The sequence below is a fragment of the Artibeus jamaicensis genome, unplaced genomic scaffold (genome assembly GCF_021234435.1).
Source record: "Artibeus jamaicensis isolate MK-2021 breed Jamaican fruit bat unplaced genomic scaffold, CSHL_Jam_final scaffold_537, whole genome shotgun sequence".
In the NCBI taxonomy this organism is placed as follows: Eukaryota; Metazoa; Chordata; class Mammalia; order Chiroptera; family Phyllostomidae; genus Artibeus; species Artibeus jamaicensis.
The window spans coordinates 40,300,866-40,321,154 of record NW_026522047.1 but is presented as its reverse complement, the minus strand read 5'-3'; the positions used below and the strand labels follow the sequence as shown (position 1 = coordinate 40,321,154).

Genomic DNA, 20,289 nt, shown 5'->3' with positions numbered 1-20,289 from the left:
TCATGTTCACGTTCTCTCCAGCCCTCTGTAAATCACTCAGAGATAGAAAGTTTGCCGGTCAGGGCTGAGTTCTGTGCTACGGGTTCTGATGTATTTTTCTCTCCTCAGCTTTGGGTGGAGTAGATTTTGAAAGCCAGTATTTTCATACTATTGAAAATAGTCCAAAAGCTTAACTGTTAATAGGCGTCAGTTTTTTTGTTTTGTTTTTTTATCACATATGCATATATAAAAAGTTTTGCGTGGTTCCTTAGAAAATGTCTCCATAAAAATAAGTTTGCGGTATAAAGGTGCTTCTACAGTTAGTGTTAGAACTGGAAATTGAGAACTGCAGGTGAGTGAGTGACTCGGGGTGGGGCAAGTGGAGGCAGGGGTGTATACTTCTTTATGGCTGGTTTTCCCGTTCCCCTGGAGGTGAGGCCTTGGTCTAACTTTCTGTTTTGGGGAGGGCCCAGGGCAGTGGTCCCTGGCTCTTATAAGGGAGACGTCCCAGTAGAAGTAGAGGTGTCAGGGCTCCTGCTGCGTGGTGGGGCTGGCTGGCCACACTGTCTCCTCAGCTCTGTACTGCAGGCAGGGAGTTCAGCCCCAGTCGCACTCTGGGACAGGCGCTGTGCTGGAACTGAGGTACAGCCCTCCTTTTACACCCATCCTGGCTCTTCCAGTGACAGTGAGGAACTGGCTGCTCTGTGTTAGTCCTCGGGCCAGCGGGGGCACAGCAGGGACCTGGGCAGTGCACAGCTGGCACCTGCCCCTGACCCTTCTCCCTCTCTTTCCAGGACCTCAGCAGCCCCAGCCAGTACGACACTGGTGTTGCACTGACTGGACTGTCCTGTTTTGTTACCCCAGATCTTGCCAGAGACTTGGCCAATGACATCATGACACTGGTGAGTTTGTGAGTGTGCGGCCACCCCTGGGCTTTTGCTCAGTGAGCAAGTTGGAGTGCATGGGTGCCCAGGAAACCGAGGCTAAAACGTCACGCCAAGAACACTCAGGCGTTCAGAAATGGGCCGTGATCCCTGGGATGAGAGGGGAGTGCTGAGTCACTGTCTTCATCTTCATCACCTGGTAGGGCCTGGCCTCAGGCCAGTGTCATTTTTGAATTTGTCACCTCCTTTGAAATAGTCCTGCTTGGGGAAGGGGTGGGTGTCACTGGCATATGAGGTCTGGCTGAGGGAATTTACCCTTGAGGTCAGGCATGTAACCCATCAGTTACTCTCTTACTGAGGTTTGAGGTGACGCTCTCAGTTGTCTCAGCGGGCAGTGTGGTCAGGGTGATCTTCTTTTGTATTCTCCATTCCTGATACCGTTTATTTTTGTCTGGTCACAGTTTGACTTCTCATGGTCTAGTCAGTGCGAAAGGCATAACCCCAGCCAGTCCTGGAATGTCATTCTGAATACAGATGTCCTCCTAGAAATCATGGTTGTTGGAGACAGTGACTCTGTGCCAGGTCTCCAGCCTTTGTACTGGGAGGAGGGTGCTTCTTTCTTCCTCGGTCACGTTAGAGTCGTGCGGAGGGTGCTCCTGTCCTTGCCCAGTCAGTCCATGGCCTTGAGGACTGTCAGTGCAACCAGCTTCTATTTCAAAGGCCAGCACACCACAGCCATCTGCTCTAAATCCATTCATTCACTCGGTGCCTGTGATTGCTTCAGAGCTCAAAGGCAGAGCCAAATACTTGGACAGAGACCTTATGGCCCAGGAGGCTGAAAATATTATTGACCAACAGGTGCTTTCAGAAAGTGTGCTGAGGCCTTGGCCGGGTAGCTCAGGTGGTTAGAGTGTCGTCCTGTTACACCAAGGTCTCCAGTCAGGACATATGTAAAAAACAACCAATGAATGCATAAATGAGTGGAACAACAAATTGATGTTTTGTCTTTCTTTCTCTCTCAAATCAATAAAAAGAGAAAGTGTGCATACTCAAACTAGTTGACAGCAGTATGAGCCCACAGGGGGGTGTTAGTGAGTTGCTCACAGTGTATGTGGCTGCTGGCTGGGTCATGGGGGTCTGGGGCAGCTTTCTTAGAGGGCAACTCCCTGGGGCTCTGACAGTAAAGAATGTACCCATCTGGGAATGAGAGGCCTTCACTGGAGCACAGTCCCAGGAGGACAGGGCTCCAGGGCTGTGCGGTGTGGAGGCACAGAGCAGACTGAGCCCCAGGCGAGGGGGGTGTAGGATGCCCCTCAGCCTCTGGAGGGCAAGCCTAGTGCCCGGGACACAGGGAGGCAGGTTTCAGCCCCACCCAAGACACTGTTGTGTGATAACTGGGCTTGGCGGGGCTGCGGAGCAGGTATACAGGTAGGGCTCGAAGGCTGGAAGCTGGAAAGAGGGTTTTCCTCTGGGAAGTGGAGGTGAGACACAGGCAGGTGTAGGAGTTGAGTAGGGCAATGTGGGAGGGTGAGCAAGAAGGTGTGCACAGCACGTGAGCAGGGCAGGTGTGGGAAGGTAAGGTGTGGGTAGGTGGTGTGGAAAGTGAGCATCAGGTGTGTAGGTAGGTGCATGGGGTGCAGTGCTGAAGGGCGCGTGATGGTCTCCTGTTCCCATAGATGTCACACACCAAGCCGTACATCCGGAAGAAGGCTGTGCTGATCATGTACAAGGTGTTCCTGAAGTACCCTGAGTCGCTTCGTCCCGCCTTCCCCCGCCTGAAAGAGAAGCTAGAGGACCCTGACCCCGGTTTGTTAATTTGAGTTAAAATGGCGATAATGCTGCTGGGATGCATGGCTCCACCAGCATCTAGAACCTGGTGGAGGGTCTTATGAGGAAGGCATTAGGGCACTAGATCCCGGGACCCCTGCTCTACAGACTGCCCCCTTTCTCGCACCTCTTTACTTTCTGGCGCCAAAAGAGGTAGATTCCGCCCTGGAATCTGCCATTTCTCTAAGCAGCCCTGGTCTCATTTATTGGTGCAGGATTTGGAAACTGAGATTGGGGCATTAGATGTACTAATGCTGCCAGGGTATCCCTCTTCTAGGTCCTCAGCACACACTCACACCCTGAGGAGGTGTCTGTCTGTCTATCTGCATATTAGCAGTCACGAGTTTATTCCAAAGCTTCAACTTCTGTTCCACCCATGGGGCTCATTCTGGTCCTCTTTATGCCCATCATTTTCTGTCATTCCTTTCTCCAGTGTGGAAACCTGGGCTGAGCAGTTGTACACTGGCTTCTCTAAATCTTCTGCAAGGTTCTGTGTGTCTCGGGGAAATCTGCTGTGGGTCACAGAGAATTAGAGGGCACAGAAAGTTTTGGCTGGAGAAATAACAGCCAAGGCTGTGGTGGGCTAGGGGCAGGAGTGGTTGCCACCCCAGGTGGAGGGGAGTGCAGTCATTTCACGTGGTGGGCATCTTGCTCCTGGGGCTGCTTTGATCCTGCAGGGACCTGCCTCATAGCCTTGGGTCCTCTTCTCTGGTGAGGTGGACGTGGACAGTGGGAGGAACTGGAGTCATGAAGCTGTCTCCTCTGGGGAGTGGCGGTGGTCAGGGCCCCAAAGGGTTGAGGGTTTGAGCTGTGCCCACAGGTAATGGGGTGTAGCGCTGGGCATAAGGAGGGGTCCGGCACACAGAATAACCAGCCTGCTGAGGACCCCCCCTTATTGATGAGGACTCATCTGATTTCACAGGTGTCCAGTCGGCAGCAGTCAATGTTATCTGTGAGCTGGCAAGGCGCAACCCCAAAAACTACCTTTCCCTGGCCCCACTATTCTTCAAGCTGATGACCTCCTCGACCAACAACTGGGTCCTCATTAAAATCATCAAACTGGCAAGTGTCCCCAACCTTTCTTCTCTTTTTCATGTATGGAAAGGCCATGGGGGCATCCTGGGAATTCTCAGTGCTGGGAGGTGGTGGGTGTTGGAATGGGTTGGCATAGTCATGTGGAATCCCAGATGTGCCATCCTGCTCCTGCTGTCTGTGACCCAGGCCCTTTGTTCCCTAGTTTGGTGCTCTGACCCCCTTGGAGCCAAGGTTGGGCAAGAAGCTGATCGAGCCTCTCACCAACCTGATTCACAGGTGAGCCTTGGGGCCCTGTCTGTCTCCAATGCCCCCATACACACGGACACAGGCACCCGCCACGGGCAGGCCTGTGCTCCCTGGGAGGCTGCTTGTGTATGGGAGGGGTGAGCCCAAGGAAAGTCTCTTGGGATAGAGAAGCAAACACATGCATTGTGACTTTGCCACAAATGAGAAGCTGTGCCTTGGTACCTGCTGGTCCTCCTGGGTCACAGGCTGGGCTGGCTTTTCTTCATTCAGTTTTTGAAACAGCACAAACAAAACAAAAGGAAGAACGGCACCCAGTGGACCTCAGCTGTCCCAGTGAACGCTTTAGACTGTGTTGTGGTTAGTTCTGGGAGGTTCCAAGAGTTGACATGCCACTTAAGATGCCTCCATTTGTTTTGTGGGGGCTGAGTGACAGGTGGTTTAGTAGATCTGCTCCCAGACCCCTGGTGGCACAGACTCGGATGGCAGGAAGAATTGAAGCCGTCAGGCCATCTTCTCTAGGGAGCAGTGGTGGTCAGGGTCCCAAGGGGCCCCAAGGGGTTGAGGGTTGAGCTGTGCCCGCAAGTGATGGGTGCAGCGCCAGGCACAAGCAGGGGCTCTGTACACAGAATAGCCAGTATGATGACCCCTTTTATTGATCAGGACAACCTCCTACCCCTTATTGATGAGGACCCCTGACCTTTTAGGGATTCAGTTTGTGGCTATCAGGGTCCCATGTTCATCAGAGCCACATATTCCCTCAGGTAAGATCCAGGGCTTGTACAGGTTTCCACTGTCTTCTGAGCCTCAAGCTCCTGGCTCGTAAACCAGTAAGATATTACGAGATTGTTAGGTACAACAGGTGTCTGGGCTAGGGACATTAAATAACCAGTCACAGAGTTCACACCGCAGCTGTGATTTTCAGAGGTTAATAAGAGGCTGTTGGTCGTGTGATCAGGAATGCGGCCTGGCTCTCTGACTGCCTCTGCTCTGGAACATGCAGCCTCCATACTCTGGGGTTTGGGTAATTGGACTCGAGAACATTCTCACTTCAGTTGCTGGCCTATGCTGTGTGCCCCATGATCCCTAGGTGCCCTGAGGGTGGTATTAGGGCCAGACTTCTGTGACCTGCCTGCCTGTGTGTGGCCATGCAGGCTCCCCCAGTGGAATAGAACCAGGCAGTGTTTGGCGCTGGTGGAATCATCTTCCTGCCGCCAAAGCAAGTGGAGAACTTGGCTTTTCCTCATGGGAGTCACATAATTGAAAGGGTGCGGTGATAGGCTCCTAAGGAGGGAGTGTTTCAGGCCACCCGTGGTGAGCAGACGGACTGCTCTTACCCATCAGAGTGTTCTGAGGACTCAGGTGAGAGAGTGGCCTCTGGGCCTCGCTGACGGGCAGAGATACGGATGCCAGGAGCATGAACAGGAGTCAGAATGCTGACCCCAGCCTTAGGTCTGGGGGAAGGGGGCTGGTCAGAGGGTGGGGACATCCCCAGTATGGCTTTCAGGAGTTAGGTGTCGCAGATGCGTTGCTCACATGACCATATTTTTTCAGATACAGTGTACTCAGGTCTTCTCGTGTCTCACAGAGCAGCACAGCACAGTCCTCATGTCTAATTTTCCTTCCCCAGCACGTCTGCTATGTCCCTTCTCTACGAATGTGTGAACACTGTCATCGCAGGTGAGAAGCAGTTACCTGGTTCTGAAACAGGTGGTTGCCATTAGTGGGAGGCCCTCCCCCACTCCCACTCGAGTGGAGGATCTCAGGTGGGGACAGGAGGGTACCCATCCTGGTGGCGGGCCGGCAACAGGCTGGTCCCTGGTGGCTGTCCCCAGGCCCTGCCAGTATGGTGCAAGGTCACCTGGAGTCACAGGTTCCCAGCCTTCTCCCCCTGATGCCCACCTGCTCTCAGTGCTGGATGTTTACTTCCATCTCTGACCCACTCTCAACCCCGTGGGAAGTGTCACAGCCAGAGACCATTGCCTTCACTGGCTCCAGTGTCAGATCCCCCTGTCTGTCCATCACATTCGCCAGCAGGCCCTTGTTTTCCTTGAGTATGTTAAAGCAGACTATTCCCTTGTAGGCACTTAGGTGTGGAAATGCCCAACACAGACTCATGAGATACAATCATAGGTGCTCCTCAGAAGGTCTTCTGAGAGGCCTTTTTTGGGGTCAGGACTTGGCCCAGGGCCACGTAGAATGCTGCTAATGCACATCCACACCATTGAGGAGTTGTCTGTGCCCACTGTATCTGATGGAAGTCCGGTTGTTGCTCCTGGGCCTGACTGGCCGTCTCCTGGTTTGCCATCTGGGCCATGTGTCCCTGCAGCTGGGTATCTTACAAACTAGCAGTGAGAGCTGGAAGCTCAAGGGGCTTAGCTTCTCACTGCCTGCCTGTCCCTGCTTGTCCCCCACCCCATCCCTGGCCAAAGCTGTTGGGAAGCAGTTTCATGGTTCCTCATTATGGACCTGTGGGTGGCCTTAAATCCGGTGAAGCTGAAAGCTGACCCAGGGTCTGTGCTCCATGCCTGTAGTTGCGTGGCCTGGGCCATGAGTGTCCCTAAGGATTGATGACAGTAAAGGAGAGAAAGGGTGGGCATTTTGCACAGGCCAGTGCCTGGAATTGGCAACCAGAAACCCCAGAGAATAGGCTTCTGCATTTGGAAAGTTGATGGGGAGGACTGTGGCACGGCAGGATCAGAGATTGCCCTGGAGATGGTGGAGAAATTGGGGATGCAGCAGAGGACGGTGGGCTTGGGTGAGCTGTCCAGGGGCTGGCACATTTCAGGGGCAGCAGGTCTTGGGTGATTGTGCTGAGTGCTGGGCGGGACAGTGTAGCCTGAGTTCTTTGGAACTGCCCTGGACAGAGATGCCTGGTACGCTTTGGACTTTGATCTTCTCTCTTGTCCACAGAGACCCAGCACCCCAAGTTCTCACTGGGGGCTGGTCATGCAGGCACCTCGCCCAGCACACATAAGATTGCAGACTCCATGAGAACACTGGGTCAACGTACACTACATGTTTGCACAGTTTAGGGATAGGGAGCCCCCGTCATCAGTTCAGCTCCCGGGTTCTTTTTCTGAGGGCCAGCCTTCCAGCCTTGCGAGTCTGCCTTCCCAGAGAGAGTGGTCAGGCTGCTGTGTTAACCCTTTCCTGCACCAATGTTCAGCTGGGCCAGGCAGTTCTCAGTGTGGTAGTATTTCCGTCTTGGGTCCCTCCCACCAGGCACACACTGGATATGTTGAGTGGACATCTTTGTAACTCAAGGTTATCTGTTTCAGTTCTCATCTCCCTGTCCTCCGGCATGCCTAACCACAGTGCCAGCATCCAGGTATGTCCTGGGCCAGACATGGCACAGGGTCCGGAGACTCTGCCACTGGCTGGGCCTCTTCTCCCCTCAGTGTCCCTGCCCTGCAAGCCTCTTGCCCTGGTAACCTTACAGATGCCTTGTAACTCCTCATATGCCCCCATCAGTCATGTCTGGTGCCCTCCACCCTGCACTGTGCCTGGGAGGGCACAAACCCGTGGCTCTGCTGTATCTGTTAGACTGCCTTGGCACAGCTCTGAGTTCTCCAGCATCTCCCGCCTTCCCCTTGCAGCCACCTGAGCATGTGTCTGTGTCTCGTTCCCTGTGCGGAGATCTCTGCCATCTTGGATCCTCATCCTCTTTGTCTGTGACCCCTGCAAATGTTATGTGCACCCTGGAGCCCCATGGGCTCCCTGAGTGGCCTGGGAATTGTTGGAATTATCACTTTTGTTTGGTGGGATTGCATTTATTTTTACTACATAAGTAACATAAGTAGGTCCCCAGATCTCAGCCTATCCCCAGAAGACACTGCCATGCTGTCATGTTCTCACGTGTGGGCGCCCCTGGAAAGCTCTAGGTTGTCTTGTGAATATTACTGTGGATGCTTCCCATGCATCCATGACAGATATCTACTGTCAGACGTCTGTCCTCAGTGGCACTTAGAGACAGCTTTCCTGAGCACTGAGTGTTCCACAGTGTGGAGGCCCTGCTGTGCACAGGTCCCCGTTGTTCATGGGAGTGTGGGGCAGGTCAGGGTCACTGCGTTCACTACTGCTTCAAGAGATGTAACCAATGTCATCTCCTTGTTTGCAGCTCTGTGTTCAGAAGTTAAGGATATTAATAGAAGACTCTGACCAAAACTGTAAGTCACTCGGCTCTGTAGAGCTGTGCACGTGTTCCTTCTGAGATGCATGGGACTTACCCGATTAGACAGGGTAGTTCAAGGCTCCTTGGTGTCTTTCCTGATGGGCTTAGAGCGACCCTGCTAGTCTTGTGTGCCTGCGTGCACTCTTCTGTTGTAAATGTGTTCTGTTGAGAGGTTCCAGCCAGTGACTCCACCTGGTGCCTGGCTGTAATGGGCCAGGGGGTCTAAGGCCCAAGTGTATTGACTACTTATTTTCAATTCTAATTTTTTAATTTTTTTAAATTTTTAAAGGTTTTATTACCTTTCTTAAAAAAGATTTTATTTATTTATTTTTAGAGAGGGGAATGGAGAAAGAGAGGGAGATAAACATCCATGTGTGGTTGCCTCTCCCTACGGGGGACCTCGCCTGCAACCCAGGCATGTGCCCTAGACTGGGAATCGGACAGGCAGCCCTTTGGTTCTCAGGCCGGCACTCAGTCCACTGAGCCACACCAAGCAGGGCCAGATTTTTTTAGAGCCAAGCTAGCCAGTAAGTCTTCAGCTGTGTAGTCACATAGTCTTTGCTACTATAGCTTGAAAGCAGACCAGTCGATGTGTAAGTAATAGGCATGGCCGTTTGCCAGTTTGACCTCGTTTACAGAACAGGCCTAAGGGCTGCAGCTAACCACCCCTGTTTAGATGATCTTATATTGGGGCTGCCCTGGGGGCGGACAGTGATCCCTGGTATGTGTGAGGTCCTCGAGGGGTCTTTGGAGCCTGGGACTTCTCTATCAGCTCTCCTCATGTGGACCAGGCAAGTAGGTGGGTGTTGTGTTCACTGCCACATTTAGAAAGTGTTGGTGACCACGTTGGATGACAGCAGATGTTAACGATACCAAATGGGTGGGGGGGGGCTGCCTTCTTGCTGTCTTGTCCTGAGTTCTGGCTCTTCCACTGCACCCTTTAGAACACCCTCGGAGTCTACAGTGCCACATAGGACGAAGGCCAGCAGAGAGACACATTGCCGGGGTGCCTTGGTGGTCAAGGCCAGGCTGCAGGCTGTCTGCTGATTTGGCCTCTTTCGGGCCCTGAGCCTTTTACAATGCATCTGCGTTGAATCATGTCTCACTGTCTCCTCAGTGAAGTACCTGGGGCTGTTGGCCATGTCCAAGATCCTGAGGACGCACCCCAAGTCTGTGCAGGCTCACAAAGACCTTGTTCTACAGTGTCTGGATGACAAGGATGAGTCCATCCGGCTGCGGGCCCTCGACCTCCTGTATGGAATGGTGTGTGCCCCTTCTGGGTTGTGCCTGTCACTGCTCCCTGTCCCCTCGATTGGACCCTCTCTCATCATGCCTTCCCATAGGTGTCCAAGAAGAACCTGATGGAGATTGTCAAGAAGCTGATGACCCACGTGGACAAGGCTGAGGGCACGACCTACAGGGATGAGCTGCTTACAAAGATCATTGACATCTGTAGCCAGTCCAACTACCAACATATCACCAACTTTGAGTGGTGTGTCCCAACGCATAACCCAGGGGACACAGGGACGAGCTTCATTGTGGGCATATCTCAATGGCTCCCTTCCACAGGTACATCAGCATCCTGGTGGAGCTGACGCGGCTGGAAGGCACCCGCCATGGACATCTCATTGCTGCACAGATGCTGGATGTGGCCATCCGAGTAAAGGCCATCCGCAGATTCGCTGTGTCTCAGATGTCTGTGCTGCTGGACAGTGCTCACCTTGTGGCCAGTAGCACCCAGCGCAATGGGATCTGCGAGGTGCTCTATGCTGCTGCCTGGATCTGCGGGGAGTTCTCTGAGTGAGTGGGCTCGGGGGGGCTTAGGGCCTGTGTTCCCAAGAGGAAAGGACGAGGGAACGTGCTTGGCAGACCTGTGCCCTCCCTGGCACCTGCCAGACCAAAGTCTATTCTGCAAACCCGGTTTCCTCATCACAGAGCACTCTGGCTTTGGACTGGCAGCATCTCTGCTGCTTTTTCATTGGAAAAAAGTCTCTGTAAGTCCTGTGACTCCCATGTACCACCCATTCTCACAGGTATAAGGTCTTTTTCCAGATTTCCTTCCTGTCCTTGTTCATTATAAGTTATCCATCGCCAGATTCTTGCTGAACAGTGCTCTTCCCTTTGTTCTCTTAACTCTTCCATTCAGGTACTCTGTGATTGCCACATTGTTGCCAGGTTTTTTTCCTTTAAATTCCCTCCCTCAGCCCCTGATGCTGTGTGGGGTTGGCAGTGACCCACCCCTTCAGCTGAGTGCATGACCCCTCCTCTTGGCTCACCTGGCCTTCCTTCCTTCAGGCACCTACAGGAGCCCCACCAGACTCTGGAAGCTATGCTGCGGCCCAAGGTTACTACCCTGCCTGGCCACATCCAGGCTGTGTATGTGCAGAATGTGGTGAAGCTGTATGCATCCATCCTGCAGCAGAAGGAGCGGGACTCAGATGCTGAGGCAGCCCAGGAGCTTACCCGGTTCATGGTGGAGCGGCTGCCCCAGTTTGTGCAGAGTGCAGATTTGGAGGTCCAGGAGCGGGTATGCACCAGCTGGCAGAACCTCTGGGGCAGGGTGTGGGAGGGAGTGCACAGGTGAAGTCCAGCGAGGGCAGCGAGGAGTTTGTGGACAAATAAGAGCTGATTTAAGAGAGTGATCATCAGGTGTGGGGTCATGGGCTGCACTCCTGAAGCATGAGTCTGAGATGCATAGGGCTGCTGGTCACAGTCTCTCTGGGACAGTTGTCTGGGGGGATGGTACTCTTTTTGTGACCCCTTCATCTTGTTTGTGGGCCTGTTTTTGTCCCCCACTTCACTCTGCTGAAGGAGTTGGGAGCCAGGGCTAGTTCCTTTCTGGCTGGATCCCTCTACGGCCAAAGGCTTCGTATGGAGCCTTGCAGGGGTCCTCTGCAAGGCTCCAGCCAAATTCATGGGGTGTCCCTTCCCTACTCTGGGTTCTCACACTGTCTGAGTGATGCCTTGCAGTTACCTGGTAGCCTTCAGAATCCTGTGGTCCTTAACTCATGTATCACTCCTCCATGGCCCCCACAGGCATCCTGCATCTTGCAGCTGGTTAAGCACATCCAGAAGCTTCAGGCCAAGGAGGTGCCAGTAGCAGAAGAAGTGAGCGCTCTCTTTGCTGGGGAGCTGAACCCAGTGGCTCCCAAGGCCCAGAAGAAGGTTCCGGTCCCTGAAGGGTGAGCCATACAGCCCATCGGAGGACATGGAGCTTGGGCCAGGATTTGTGGCCCCAAGACAAGCAGTGGGAGCAGTAATGCACCCTGGACCTGAGTATGGGAAGGAGGAAGGGCCTCCTGTGCCTAAGCCTGCCATGGGCTGAATGGACCCCCACACATAGACCGTACTGGGTGCTCACCAGTTCTTGTGGGGTCCTGTTGATCTTATCCTTAGTGCCACTCTCAGGAAGTGGGTCTGTTGGCAGCTCTCAACTGTAAACCTCGGGAGCAGTGTGAGTCTGCATAGGAACCCTAGAATATGGGAAGGGCCATGAGGGGTAGGCCAGACTCCAGGGACCCCTAGAGTTTGCCTCATCTTCTGTGACCCTTGCCTTAAGGGTTCCAGTATTGGGCACATAGGCTGCAGCCAGTGTGTGACCTCATTGTGCCTTGCAGCCTGGATCTGGATGCCTGGATCAACGAGCCACCCTCAGACAGCGAGTCTGAAGATGAGCTGCCCAAGGCCATCTTCCATGACGAGGAGCAGCGCCACGCCAAGCAGCAGCCCCCCAAGGCTGATGAGGAGGAACTAGCCCGGGTGAGTGCCACAGTTCTGGGACAGTTGGTCCACTCAGAGTAGGCTCTGGCCCCCAAGCTCATGGAAGTCGTGCCTGGTCCTGCTGGATCCAGGCAGTGTCCCACGGACTTCCATGAAGTGCTGAGTCAGCCATCGACACCAGAGTTGAGTTTTGTTGAAATGAGAAACTTCTCTTGACCCCAGAATTCCCTAGAGAGACCCATGGGGGCCTGATCAGGCATGCAGAACCCTGTAGGTGCACTCCGCACACTTCTGTCAGCTCCATGGCCTCCGGAAGCCAGGACTCTGTAACAACACGTAGGGTTCACACCGCACAGGAGAGGTACAGAGATGCTGGCTTCCCACCCCACCATGTCTGGCTCTTGTCTCTCTGAAGTTGGGTATGCCATCCCTGACCCCAGGAGCTCCTCCACCACACTTCTGGACTGTCCTGGGTCTTTCAGGCTAAGCCTTTGGGTAGTGTGAACTGGCTTTCGTCTTAGCTGTGCCCTGGAATTGAGGGGCCTCCTCACTTGAGACCCCATCCTTGAAGTAGAGATGGTGGTCCCCACCTCCTGTGATTACTGCCACATTTCGCCTATCCCCACACTTGCTGTTTCCCATTGCCCACCTCAGTATTCCTGTTAGTCAAATGCCCATAGTGAAAATACTGAGAAGCCCTACCTTCTACTTGGGGCTCTGAGCATGGAGGTAGCCCACACCTAGGAAGGAATGAGGGCTTATACTCCACGTGTTCACTAACCTTGAGTTTTGTCCCTACAGCGTCGAGAAGCCCGGAAGCAGGAGCAGGCCAACAACCCCTTCTACATCAAAAGCTCCCCATCCCCCCAAAAGGTGAGGCCTGCCCAGAACACCCTCCAGGAATACCCCACCAGCCCTGTGGGATCCAGCCCATTTTCAGTCAGACCAGGAGCAGTCACCTGCAGGGCAGCAGTGGGCGGTCTCCATAGATCCACATGGCAGGGCTGAGGACGTTTGTTTCTAAACACTGGGGCCTGGGAGAAAGCCAGTTGCACACATGGTGTTGGAGATGGGGTACTCTGACCCACAGACAGAGAAGCTGCAGAGGTGGCACCTCTAGGCAGGAGGGGACTGCACGCGACAGAACTCTCCGCCTATAGCAAAAACATTCTATATCTTGGTTTGGGGTGGTGTCCCCTGCCATCATTGGTGGTAGCCTTCATCCAGTGAACCCCCCGTAGAGGGCGCTTTGGGCGCCCCACAGGAGATACGGTGGGCCCTCAAGTGCTTCCCTTGGGATGATGGGTCCCTTGGCCTCTTCAGGGACCCACAGACCCTTTCCCACCGGGCATTTGTGATGTCTTCCTTTTTGACCTGCCGTCAGGGACACATCTGCCATCTCACTGAGGTTCCTCACCTATTTTCCTTTTCTGACTTGGAAAAAAAGAATTCAGAGGGAGGCCTTCATGGAAGTTTGTGGCTGACCTATATTTGTTCCTGTTGGAGGCTGTCTCCCAGGAGGGCCCTTTCCTTCCGTGTTGTCAGCACGCCTGCCTTTCAGTAGGCGGTGTCCCATCTTCAGGTGTCAGTGTCCATCCTTCTCAGTAACATTTTTCTGTTTGCTTCTCTAGCGGTACCAGGATGCACCGGGTGTGGAGCACATACCTGTGGTGCAGATCGACCTCTCAGTGCCCCTAAAGGTGCCAGGCAAGTGTCTGCAGTTTAGGGACAGGGAGCCCCCTGGTGATGGGTGTCATGGAGACCTTGAGCCCATTTCCCAGCCATCATTCAGAAAACCCTTACCCTTGTCCAGGTGGCTCAAGGGACAGTACCCATGTGTCCCTTCATCCTCTAGTGCAGATGGGGTGTGGAGTGCTCTCCCCTGAGCCCCAGGCTGCCTGCGCATGGCTTTGGGGCCAGAGTCAGGTAGGACTCAGTGCTGCCTCTGTGCCTGCAGGGTTGCCCACATCAGAGCAGTACGTGAAGCTGGAGGAGGAGCGGCGGCACCAGCAGAGGCTTGAGAAGGACAGGCGGAAGAAGAAGAGGAAGGAGAAGAAGGGCAAGCCACGACGCCATAGCTCACTGCACACGGAGAGTGACGAGGACATCGCCCCAGCCCAGCAGGTGGACATTATCACTGAGGAGATGCCTGAGGTCAGTCTTTCGCCCTGCGAGGCTCCCTGCCATCTCTGTGACCCAGCTGATGAGAGGGCCACGTTTGAGTGGGATTTGTCATTGCCTCTCTCTCTCTGGCCTGGGAAGGCTGAAAGCCATTGCTGCCCTATAACCAAGGCTTCGGGCCAGGAATGTTAAGGTGTGAGAACACGTGTGTCATCCCTTCTTCTTTCCCATCCTGCACTTGCACTCTCTTTCCCTGCGGCCTGGAAGTGCGGGCACATCCTACCTTTCGAGCCGATCAGGCACACTCATGGGTGTGGACCTGGGCATTCATTTCTGAGAAGGGAGTTCGGGGGGCTCTGTTAGGCTCAAGCTCAGGGTCTCACAGGCTGGACAAACTGGACGCCATGTCCCTTTCTTCCCTCAGAATGCTCTGCCCAGTGATGAGGATGACAAAGACCCCAATGACCCTTATAGAGCCCTGGACATCGACTTGGATAAGTGAGTGCGGGGCTGGGGCCGGTTAGCTGCCCTGCAGGGCTAGACTCGGGCCTAGGCTTTCCTGGTGTTTCTGTTCCTCACTGTTCCCCTCCATCCTTTGCCTTTTTTTATGCAACCTGGGTGGACAAAAGGGGAGGCAGAGGGTTCCTCCTCCAGGCCTCGACACAGGCCACGAGTATACTTGGTGGCAGGTGTCAAGTGTGGGAGGACAGGCCTGGCTCCTTCTCTGACCTCCGCCTGCCCCGGCGCCCCCAGACCCTTAGCTGACAGCGAGAAGCTTCCTGTTCAGAAACATAGAAATGCTGACGCCTCCAAGTCCCCTGAGAAAGAGGACACGCCTGTCACAGAAAAGAAAAGCAAGAAACCCAAAAAGAAAGAGAAGAAGCACAAAGAAAGAGACCGGGAAAGAAGGAAGGAGAAAGAGCGGAAGGTGAAGCTCACCTGCAGGTCTTGTCCTCCTCCCTCCCTCCCCAAGGTACAGATGGGTGACAGAACAGGGGACAGGGCAGACGCCCCACTGTTTGGCAGCACTGAGACTTGTCACAGCCTGTCATGATTTAGGGCAGGGGTGTCAAACTCTTTTTCACTGGGGGCCACAATAGCCTTGCGATTGCCTTCGAAGGGCCAAATGTAATTTTAGGACTGTGTACATGTAACTACTCCTTAACAATTAAGCGAGAGCTTGGTGCTGCTGCCAGGTAGAAATAAGGTGCCAGGCCAAATAAAACAAGGTGGAGAGCCGGATTCGGCTCACAGGCCTTGTGTTTGCCACCTGTGATTTAGGGGGAAGAGAACTCTTGCCCGCCTTCACAGATGGAACACCCGGACGTTTTTTGTGGTTGTGTGTGTACCTGTATGGCCCTGGGCCTGCTGGGGGCCACCCCGCAGGTTCCACCCAGGATTTCTGTGGGCCCACCCTGCTGCCTGGGCTCAGACCTGTCTTTCTGTGGTTTCAGGGCGAGGACTTAGATTTCTGGCTGTCCACCACACCACCACCTGCGGCTGCCCCAGCCCCACCCACGGTAAGGCCCTGAGGGGTGCACTGTGCTAACCCCACAAGATCCTTAGCTGGACAGGTGCGTTTCATGGCCTTGGCAGAGCTGCCTTCCCAAGGGGTGCAAGGACACCCCCTCTAGGTACTGCCCACATCAGCCCTTCCCCTCTGTCACCCATCGGATCCTCCTGGCCACTGAGGTCCCAGTGGTGGACCCTCACACAGGCAAGCCAGGTTCGTGCAGGCTCCCGTGCCCGTCTTGCCTGGGCATTGGCTGTCGCATTACGGAGGTGGTTGGGCATCTAGCCCTCAACACAGAGCTGAACATCAGCCTTGAGCAGTCACTTTGTGAAAGCTGACAAGGCCTGGCAGCTCTGGGATCTTGTGCAGTGACCCCAGTCAGTGCCAGTTGGTCTCAAACCAGGCCTCCTCTCCCATTGTCTGTCGCCCATTTGCACTTCCTGGTAGCCACATACCTGTGTGCTTGGCAGAACATCTGGCGTGCCAAGAGACCAGGTGGAGGAAGCACAAGGGCAGATCAGGGCACGAGATGGAGGACACCTGTTCCAGGCCCTGGCTATATCCTTCCCCCTTCCCCCATCTCCCCAAGCCTCCGCCACCAGGTTCCCTGGAGGAAGAGCCAAGGGTGAATGCAGTCACTACCACTCCTGAGGGAGAGCACGAGGAACCCAAGAGACTGGAACAAGATGAGGAAGAGGAGGAGCAAGACCCTGAGAAGGTGAGGGATCCTGCCTGCTCATCCTCATGGGGGTAGGTCGTGCACCCACACTGAGGGCTATGGGGAAAGAGCCAGGTCCAGGGAGGAGCGTGGTCCCCTGCTGCCCAAATCCCTCCGGTGGGGGCTGGGAGCTTTCTGGTGGTGGTCTCCTGTCATTCTTGTGGGGTTCTGATTCTCACAACAGCTTTACTGATTTCTGACTTACACCATGAGGCTCACCCTTATAGAGTTCCCTGGTTGGTAGTACATTCTCAGAGTTGTGCAGCCATCTAATTCTAGAAGATTTCATCACACACCCCACCCCCACCCCCCGCCGCCTCCAAAAAAAAAAAACTATCTCCATCAGCAGTCAAACCTACTCCACCCCCTTACAACCACGAATCCACTTCCTGTCTCTGATTTGCCTGTTCTGGAGGTAAATGGAATCTCACACTGTGTGTGTGGCCTTTTGTGTCTGGCTTCTCACTGGGGACCACGTGTTCATGATCCATCCACATTGTGAGTGTCAGCACTTCGCTCCTTTTCGTTGCTGGGTAATGATAGTCCAGTGTGTGGGTGGGTGCCATTGTGTTTACCCCTTCATCTGCTGAAGTACTTTGGGGTTGTTTCTGCTTCTTGGCCACTGTGAATCCTGCTTCTGTGAACAGGTGTGTGCAGGTTTCTCTGGACATAGGTTTTCATCTCTCAGGTGTGTTCTGAGGAGTTCCTGTTTGCTGTGCCATTGTGTGCGAATTCTCATTCTTTTCCCCCGTGTGTTTTTAGCCAAGTCAGCAGCAACTGTCCCACACTGAGTTCTCAGGTTCCTACCTCAGCTGGACTTGTCCATTCCCTGTGGGCCCGTCCACCCAAATGTGTGACCCTTACCTGGGCACACTCAGTCCCTGTGTCTTCATCCACAGGGCGTGTGGGGAGGGCATTGCCAGAGAAGTTTGGTGTTGACTCTAACTTCTCTGGCTTCAGAAACCTGCCAAGCATAAGAAAAAGAAGCATAAGAAGGAGGAGAAACCCAAAGACAAGAAGAAATCCAAAAAGAAGCCTGCCGTGGACGATGGGGTAGAGGAGCCTCTGGAGAATGGCGCACTCAATGAGGAGCCTCTCCCGGTGAGGGGTACTTCACTTGCCTTCCATTGGCCTTGGTCTAGACTCACCGAGCCAAGTCAGAGCCAGGCGTGGCAGGAGTGGGGACCTAAGTGGTGGGCTGGTGGCCTCTGGGGCTTCACTGTAGGTTTCAAGGGGAGGACGTCTTTCTGGCCATTCTGGTGTCAGAAGTCCTGGGGAGTAAACGTGTGTTGTCCGAGGGACTCCTTGCCCAGCACCTCCTTCCACCCCCCACCCCCCGACAGTCTGACAGTATTCAACACAGGGCACTTGGCCACATCACACAGACCTTTGTGAGCGGGCATTCTGAGCCCCTGATGACCCAAAGCTAAATAGTTTTTCTTTGTTTTCAGCCCATGTCCAGTTACTGCCTCCTGGCTGAGAATTCCTATGTTAAAATGGTGAGCTATGCAGGTGTTGCAGAGGTGCTGGTGGGTGGCTTGGTGTCCCTTTGTGTGGAAGGGGGCAGTGCTACTCGATGGGGGTATGAGCAGCTCTCTGGGAAAGAACCCCACACACCACATGTACGACAGTAAGGCCAACTCACTGTGAGGCCAGGGTCAGATGGGTTGGCGGATAGCAGATTCTCGAGAAAGGGCAGGAATAATAGCTAAATACTGCAGAGAAAGGGAGATAAGGTTTTCAAAGAGGACTGGGAGGCATTCATTTCATGTTTTCTGTGGTTGCAAAATGGGTGTTGTGCTCCCTTGGGCCCCTGTGCTGGCTCAAAACGGGTCCCACAGGCCCCTTCCATGACCACTGACCCCGGCCTTGCTCTGCAGACATATGACATCCAGGGCAGCCTGCAGAAAGACAGCCAGGTCACCGTGTTTATTGTACTGGAGAACCAGAGCAACAGCTTCCTGAAGAGCATGGAGCTCAATGTGCTGGACTCACTCAACACCAAATTGGCCCGGCCAGAGGGCTCCTCTGTCCATGATGGTGTCCCCGTGCCTTTCCAGCTGCCCCCAGGTGAGTGGTAGCTGACGTCCAGGGCTCGGTGGAGCCTAGGCATTCCCTTAAGTTTGAGTTCCTTCTTGTCACACCTTCTTCATTCCTAGGTGTGCCCACTTGCCTGCTTTCAGGGGCTGGCTGGGTCCCTCCTGGGCCTGCTTGGCACTGCTTCTGAGGCCATCCTACCCCCCTCCCTCCCTCTCTCTCCTCTGCCTCCCTCACCAGGCATCTCCAACGAAGCTCAGTTTGTGTTCACCATTCAGAGCATTGTCATGGCCCAGAAACTCAAGGGGACCCTGTCCTTTATTGCTAAGGTATGTAGGGCTTGAGGTAGCAGAGAGGCCTGCAAACCCCCCCCCCGCCCCCCACCTCTGCTACTCTGAGCACACCCAAAATCCAGGGCTGGTTGTCCAGAGAGCAAGTGAGGCCCTGGATGGGAGCCACTCCCAGAACACCTGGATGCACTTGAGCTTGAAGGCCCTGCCCCATTCCCTAACCCTGCTTCCAAGCTCAATGCTCAACCCCTCACTTCTCACTTTTCACATGCTGAAACTAAAGGCTGGCCCTACTCCCACACACCCTGCTCCGGAGCTTCCAGGTCTGGTTCTTGCACCCCCCTCACCCTGTGCTCAAACTCGCAGGCCTGGCCCGCATCCCTACTCACTGCATGCCTAAGCTCAAGATCCAGCTCCTCTTTCCACTCACCCTGTACCCTGCTCCCACAGAACGATGAAGGCTCCACCCATGAGAAGCTGGACTTCAAGTTGCACTTCAGCTGTACCTCATACTTGATCACGACTCCATGCTACAGGTGCACAAGTTCGCCTGCCTTCCCTTTCTGCCCTCAGCACCTGGGTTCTGTGGGGAAGCCACAGTGGGCCTGCTCTGCTTTACTGCTTTGGGAGGCACTCTGTGCAATCATTGCAGAAAGACCTCTGACCTAAGTGTGAAAGGGCACAAGTGTCAGGCGACCAGCTTGTAGGTAGTGCAGAAAGTCCAGCTTCTCTGCCATGTTGGCAGCTCAGGCCACATAACAAACAATGCAGGCCAAGTAGCTCAAACAGCAGATATGGTTCTCTCTCACAGCCTTTGGGGGCTGGAATCTGAAATCAGGGTTTCTCGGATTGGCAGGGCTGGTTTCTCCTGAGGCACCTGTCCTTGGTATATAGACTCTATCACCTCCTTGTCCTCACATGGTCATTCTTCTGTGTGTCCCTCAGTTCTGATCTTTTACTAGGGCCCAGTTATGTTGGATCAGGGCTCATCCTAGAGACTTCATTCTAACTGCTGCTTAAAGACCCCTGTCTCCCAATATAGTCACATTCTGAGGTCCTTGGGTACAAGGCTTCAACATAGGAATTTGGGGGGCAGGCAGAGTTCAGCCTATGACATGTTACGTGACCCTTGGAGACCTCCCAAGTTGCAGGCACACAGGATGGGTCCCCCCCCAGGCCTGGAGAATTTGTCTGCCTTGACGCTAGGGAGCCTGGCCGTTGTCAGCCTCCTGTCCTTTGTCTTTCCCACAGCGACGCCTTTGCCAAGTTGCTGGAGTCCGGGGACCTAAGCATGAGTTCAATCAAGGTTGATGGCATCAATATGTCCTTCCAGAACCTTCTGACAAAGATCTGTTTTTACCACCATTTTTCTGGTAAGGGATTTGATGGGGACTGGTTGGCGGCACAACCTTTGCTCACACATGGCTCTCCCTTTGCTGCCCTCAGGGCCGCATGGCCTCACCCCTGCCTGCTTTGTTGCAGTTGTGGAGCGAGTGGACTCCTGCGCCTCCCTGTACAGCCGATCCATCCAGGGCCACCACATCTGCCTCCTGGTGAAGAAGGTGAGCCACACGATGTCACCGTGTCTCCTTCCTCTAGTCCTTGCAGATTTTCCTATGTAACACGTGGCTGAGTTCAGGCTGTGAGCGCTCTGCTGAGGTCCGCGGAGGCCACGTTTGTGAGAACCACTGGCCTTGTGTTTTCTGTCTGCTTTGGGCATCAGGGCCCTCATGGCCTCATCACATAGG

The 20,289-nt window shown here is 54.2% G+C and overlaps 1 protein-coding gene across 2 annotated transcripts in view; it reads left to right on the top strand.

Annotated features, from left to right (window-relative positions):
* AP3D1 (adaptor related protein complex 3 subunit delta 1) overlaps positions 1–20,289 on the top strand; it is a 41,691-nt gene that overhangs the window by 17,674 nt on the left and 3,728 nt on the right. For both annotated transcript variants that reach the window (XM_037137912.2, XM_037137922.2), the window contains 27 exons: positions 774–881; positions 2,540–2,669; positions 3,613–3,752; positions 3,928–4,001; positions 5,599–5,648; positions 7,250–7,299; positions 8,089–8,137; positions 9,260–9,405; positions 9,486–9,634; positions 9,712–9,942; positions 10,438–10,669; positions 11,179–11,324; positions 11,760–11,901; positions 12,664–12,735; positions 13,494–13,569; positions 13,820–14,016; positions 14,408–14,481; positions 14,737–14,911; positions 15,438–15,503; positions 16,086–16,214; positions 17,175–17,315; positions 17,666–17,713; positions 18,095–18,284; positions 18,492–18,580; positions 18,992–19,077; positions 19,793–19,914; positions 20,024–20,103. In XM_037137912.2, coding sequence (XP_036993807.2) covers positions 774–881; positions 2,540–2,669; positions 3,613–3,752; positions 3,928–4,001; positions 5,599–5,648; positions 7,250–7,299; positions 8,089–8,137; positions 9,260–9,405; positions 9,486–9,634; positions 9,712–9,942; positions 10,438–10,669; positions 11,179–11,324; positions 11,760–11,901; positions 12,664–12,735; positions 13,494–13,569; positions 13,820–14,016; positions 14,408–14,481; positions 14,737–14,911; positions 15,438–15,503; positions 16,086–16,214; positions 17,175–17,315; positions 17,666–17,713; positions 18,095–18,284; positions 18,492–18,580; positions 18,992–19,077; positions 19,793–19,914; positions 20,024–20,103 — 3,192 coding nt within the window. The remainder of the gene's footprint in view (positions 1–773; positions 882–2,539; positions 2,670–3,612; positions 3,753–3,927; positions 4,002–5,598; positions 5,649–7,249; positions 7,300–8,088; positions 8,138–9,259; positions 9,406–9,485; positions 9,635–9,711; positions 9,943–10,437; positions 10,670–11,178; positions 11,325–11,759; positions 11,902–12,663; positions 12,736–13,493; positions 13,570–13,819; positions 14,017–14,407; positions 14,482–14,736; positions 14,912–15,437; positions 15,504–16,085; positions 16,215–17,174; positions 17,316–17,665; positions 17,714–18,094; positions 18,285–18,491; positions 18,581–18,991; positions 19,078–19,792; positions 19,915–20,023; positions 20,104–20,289) is intronic.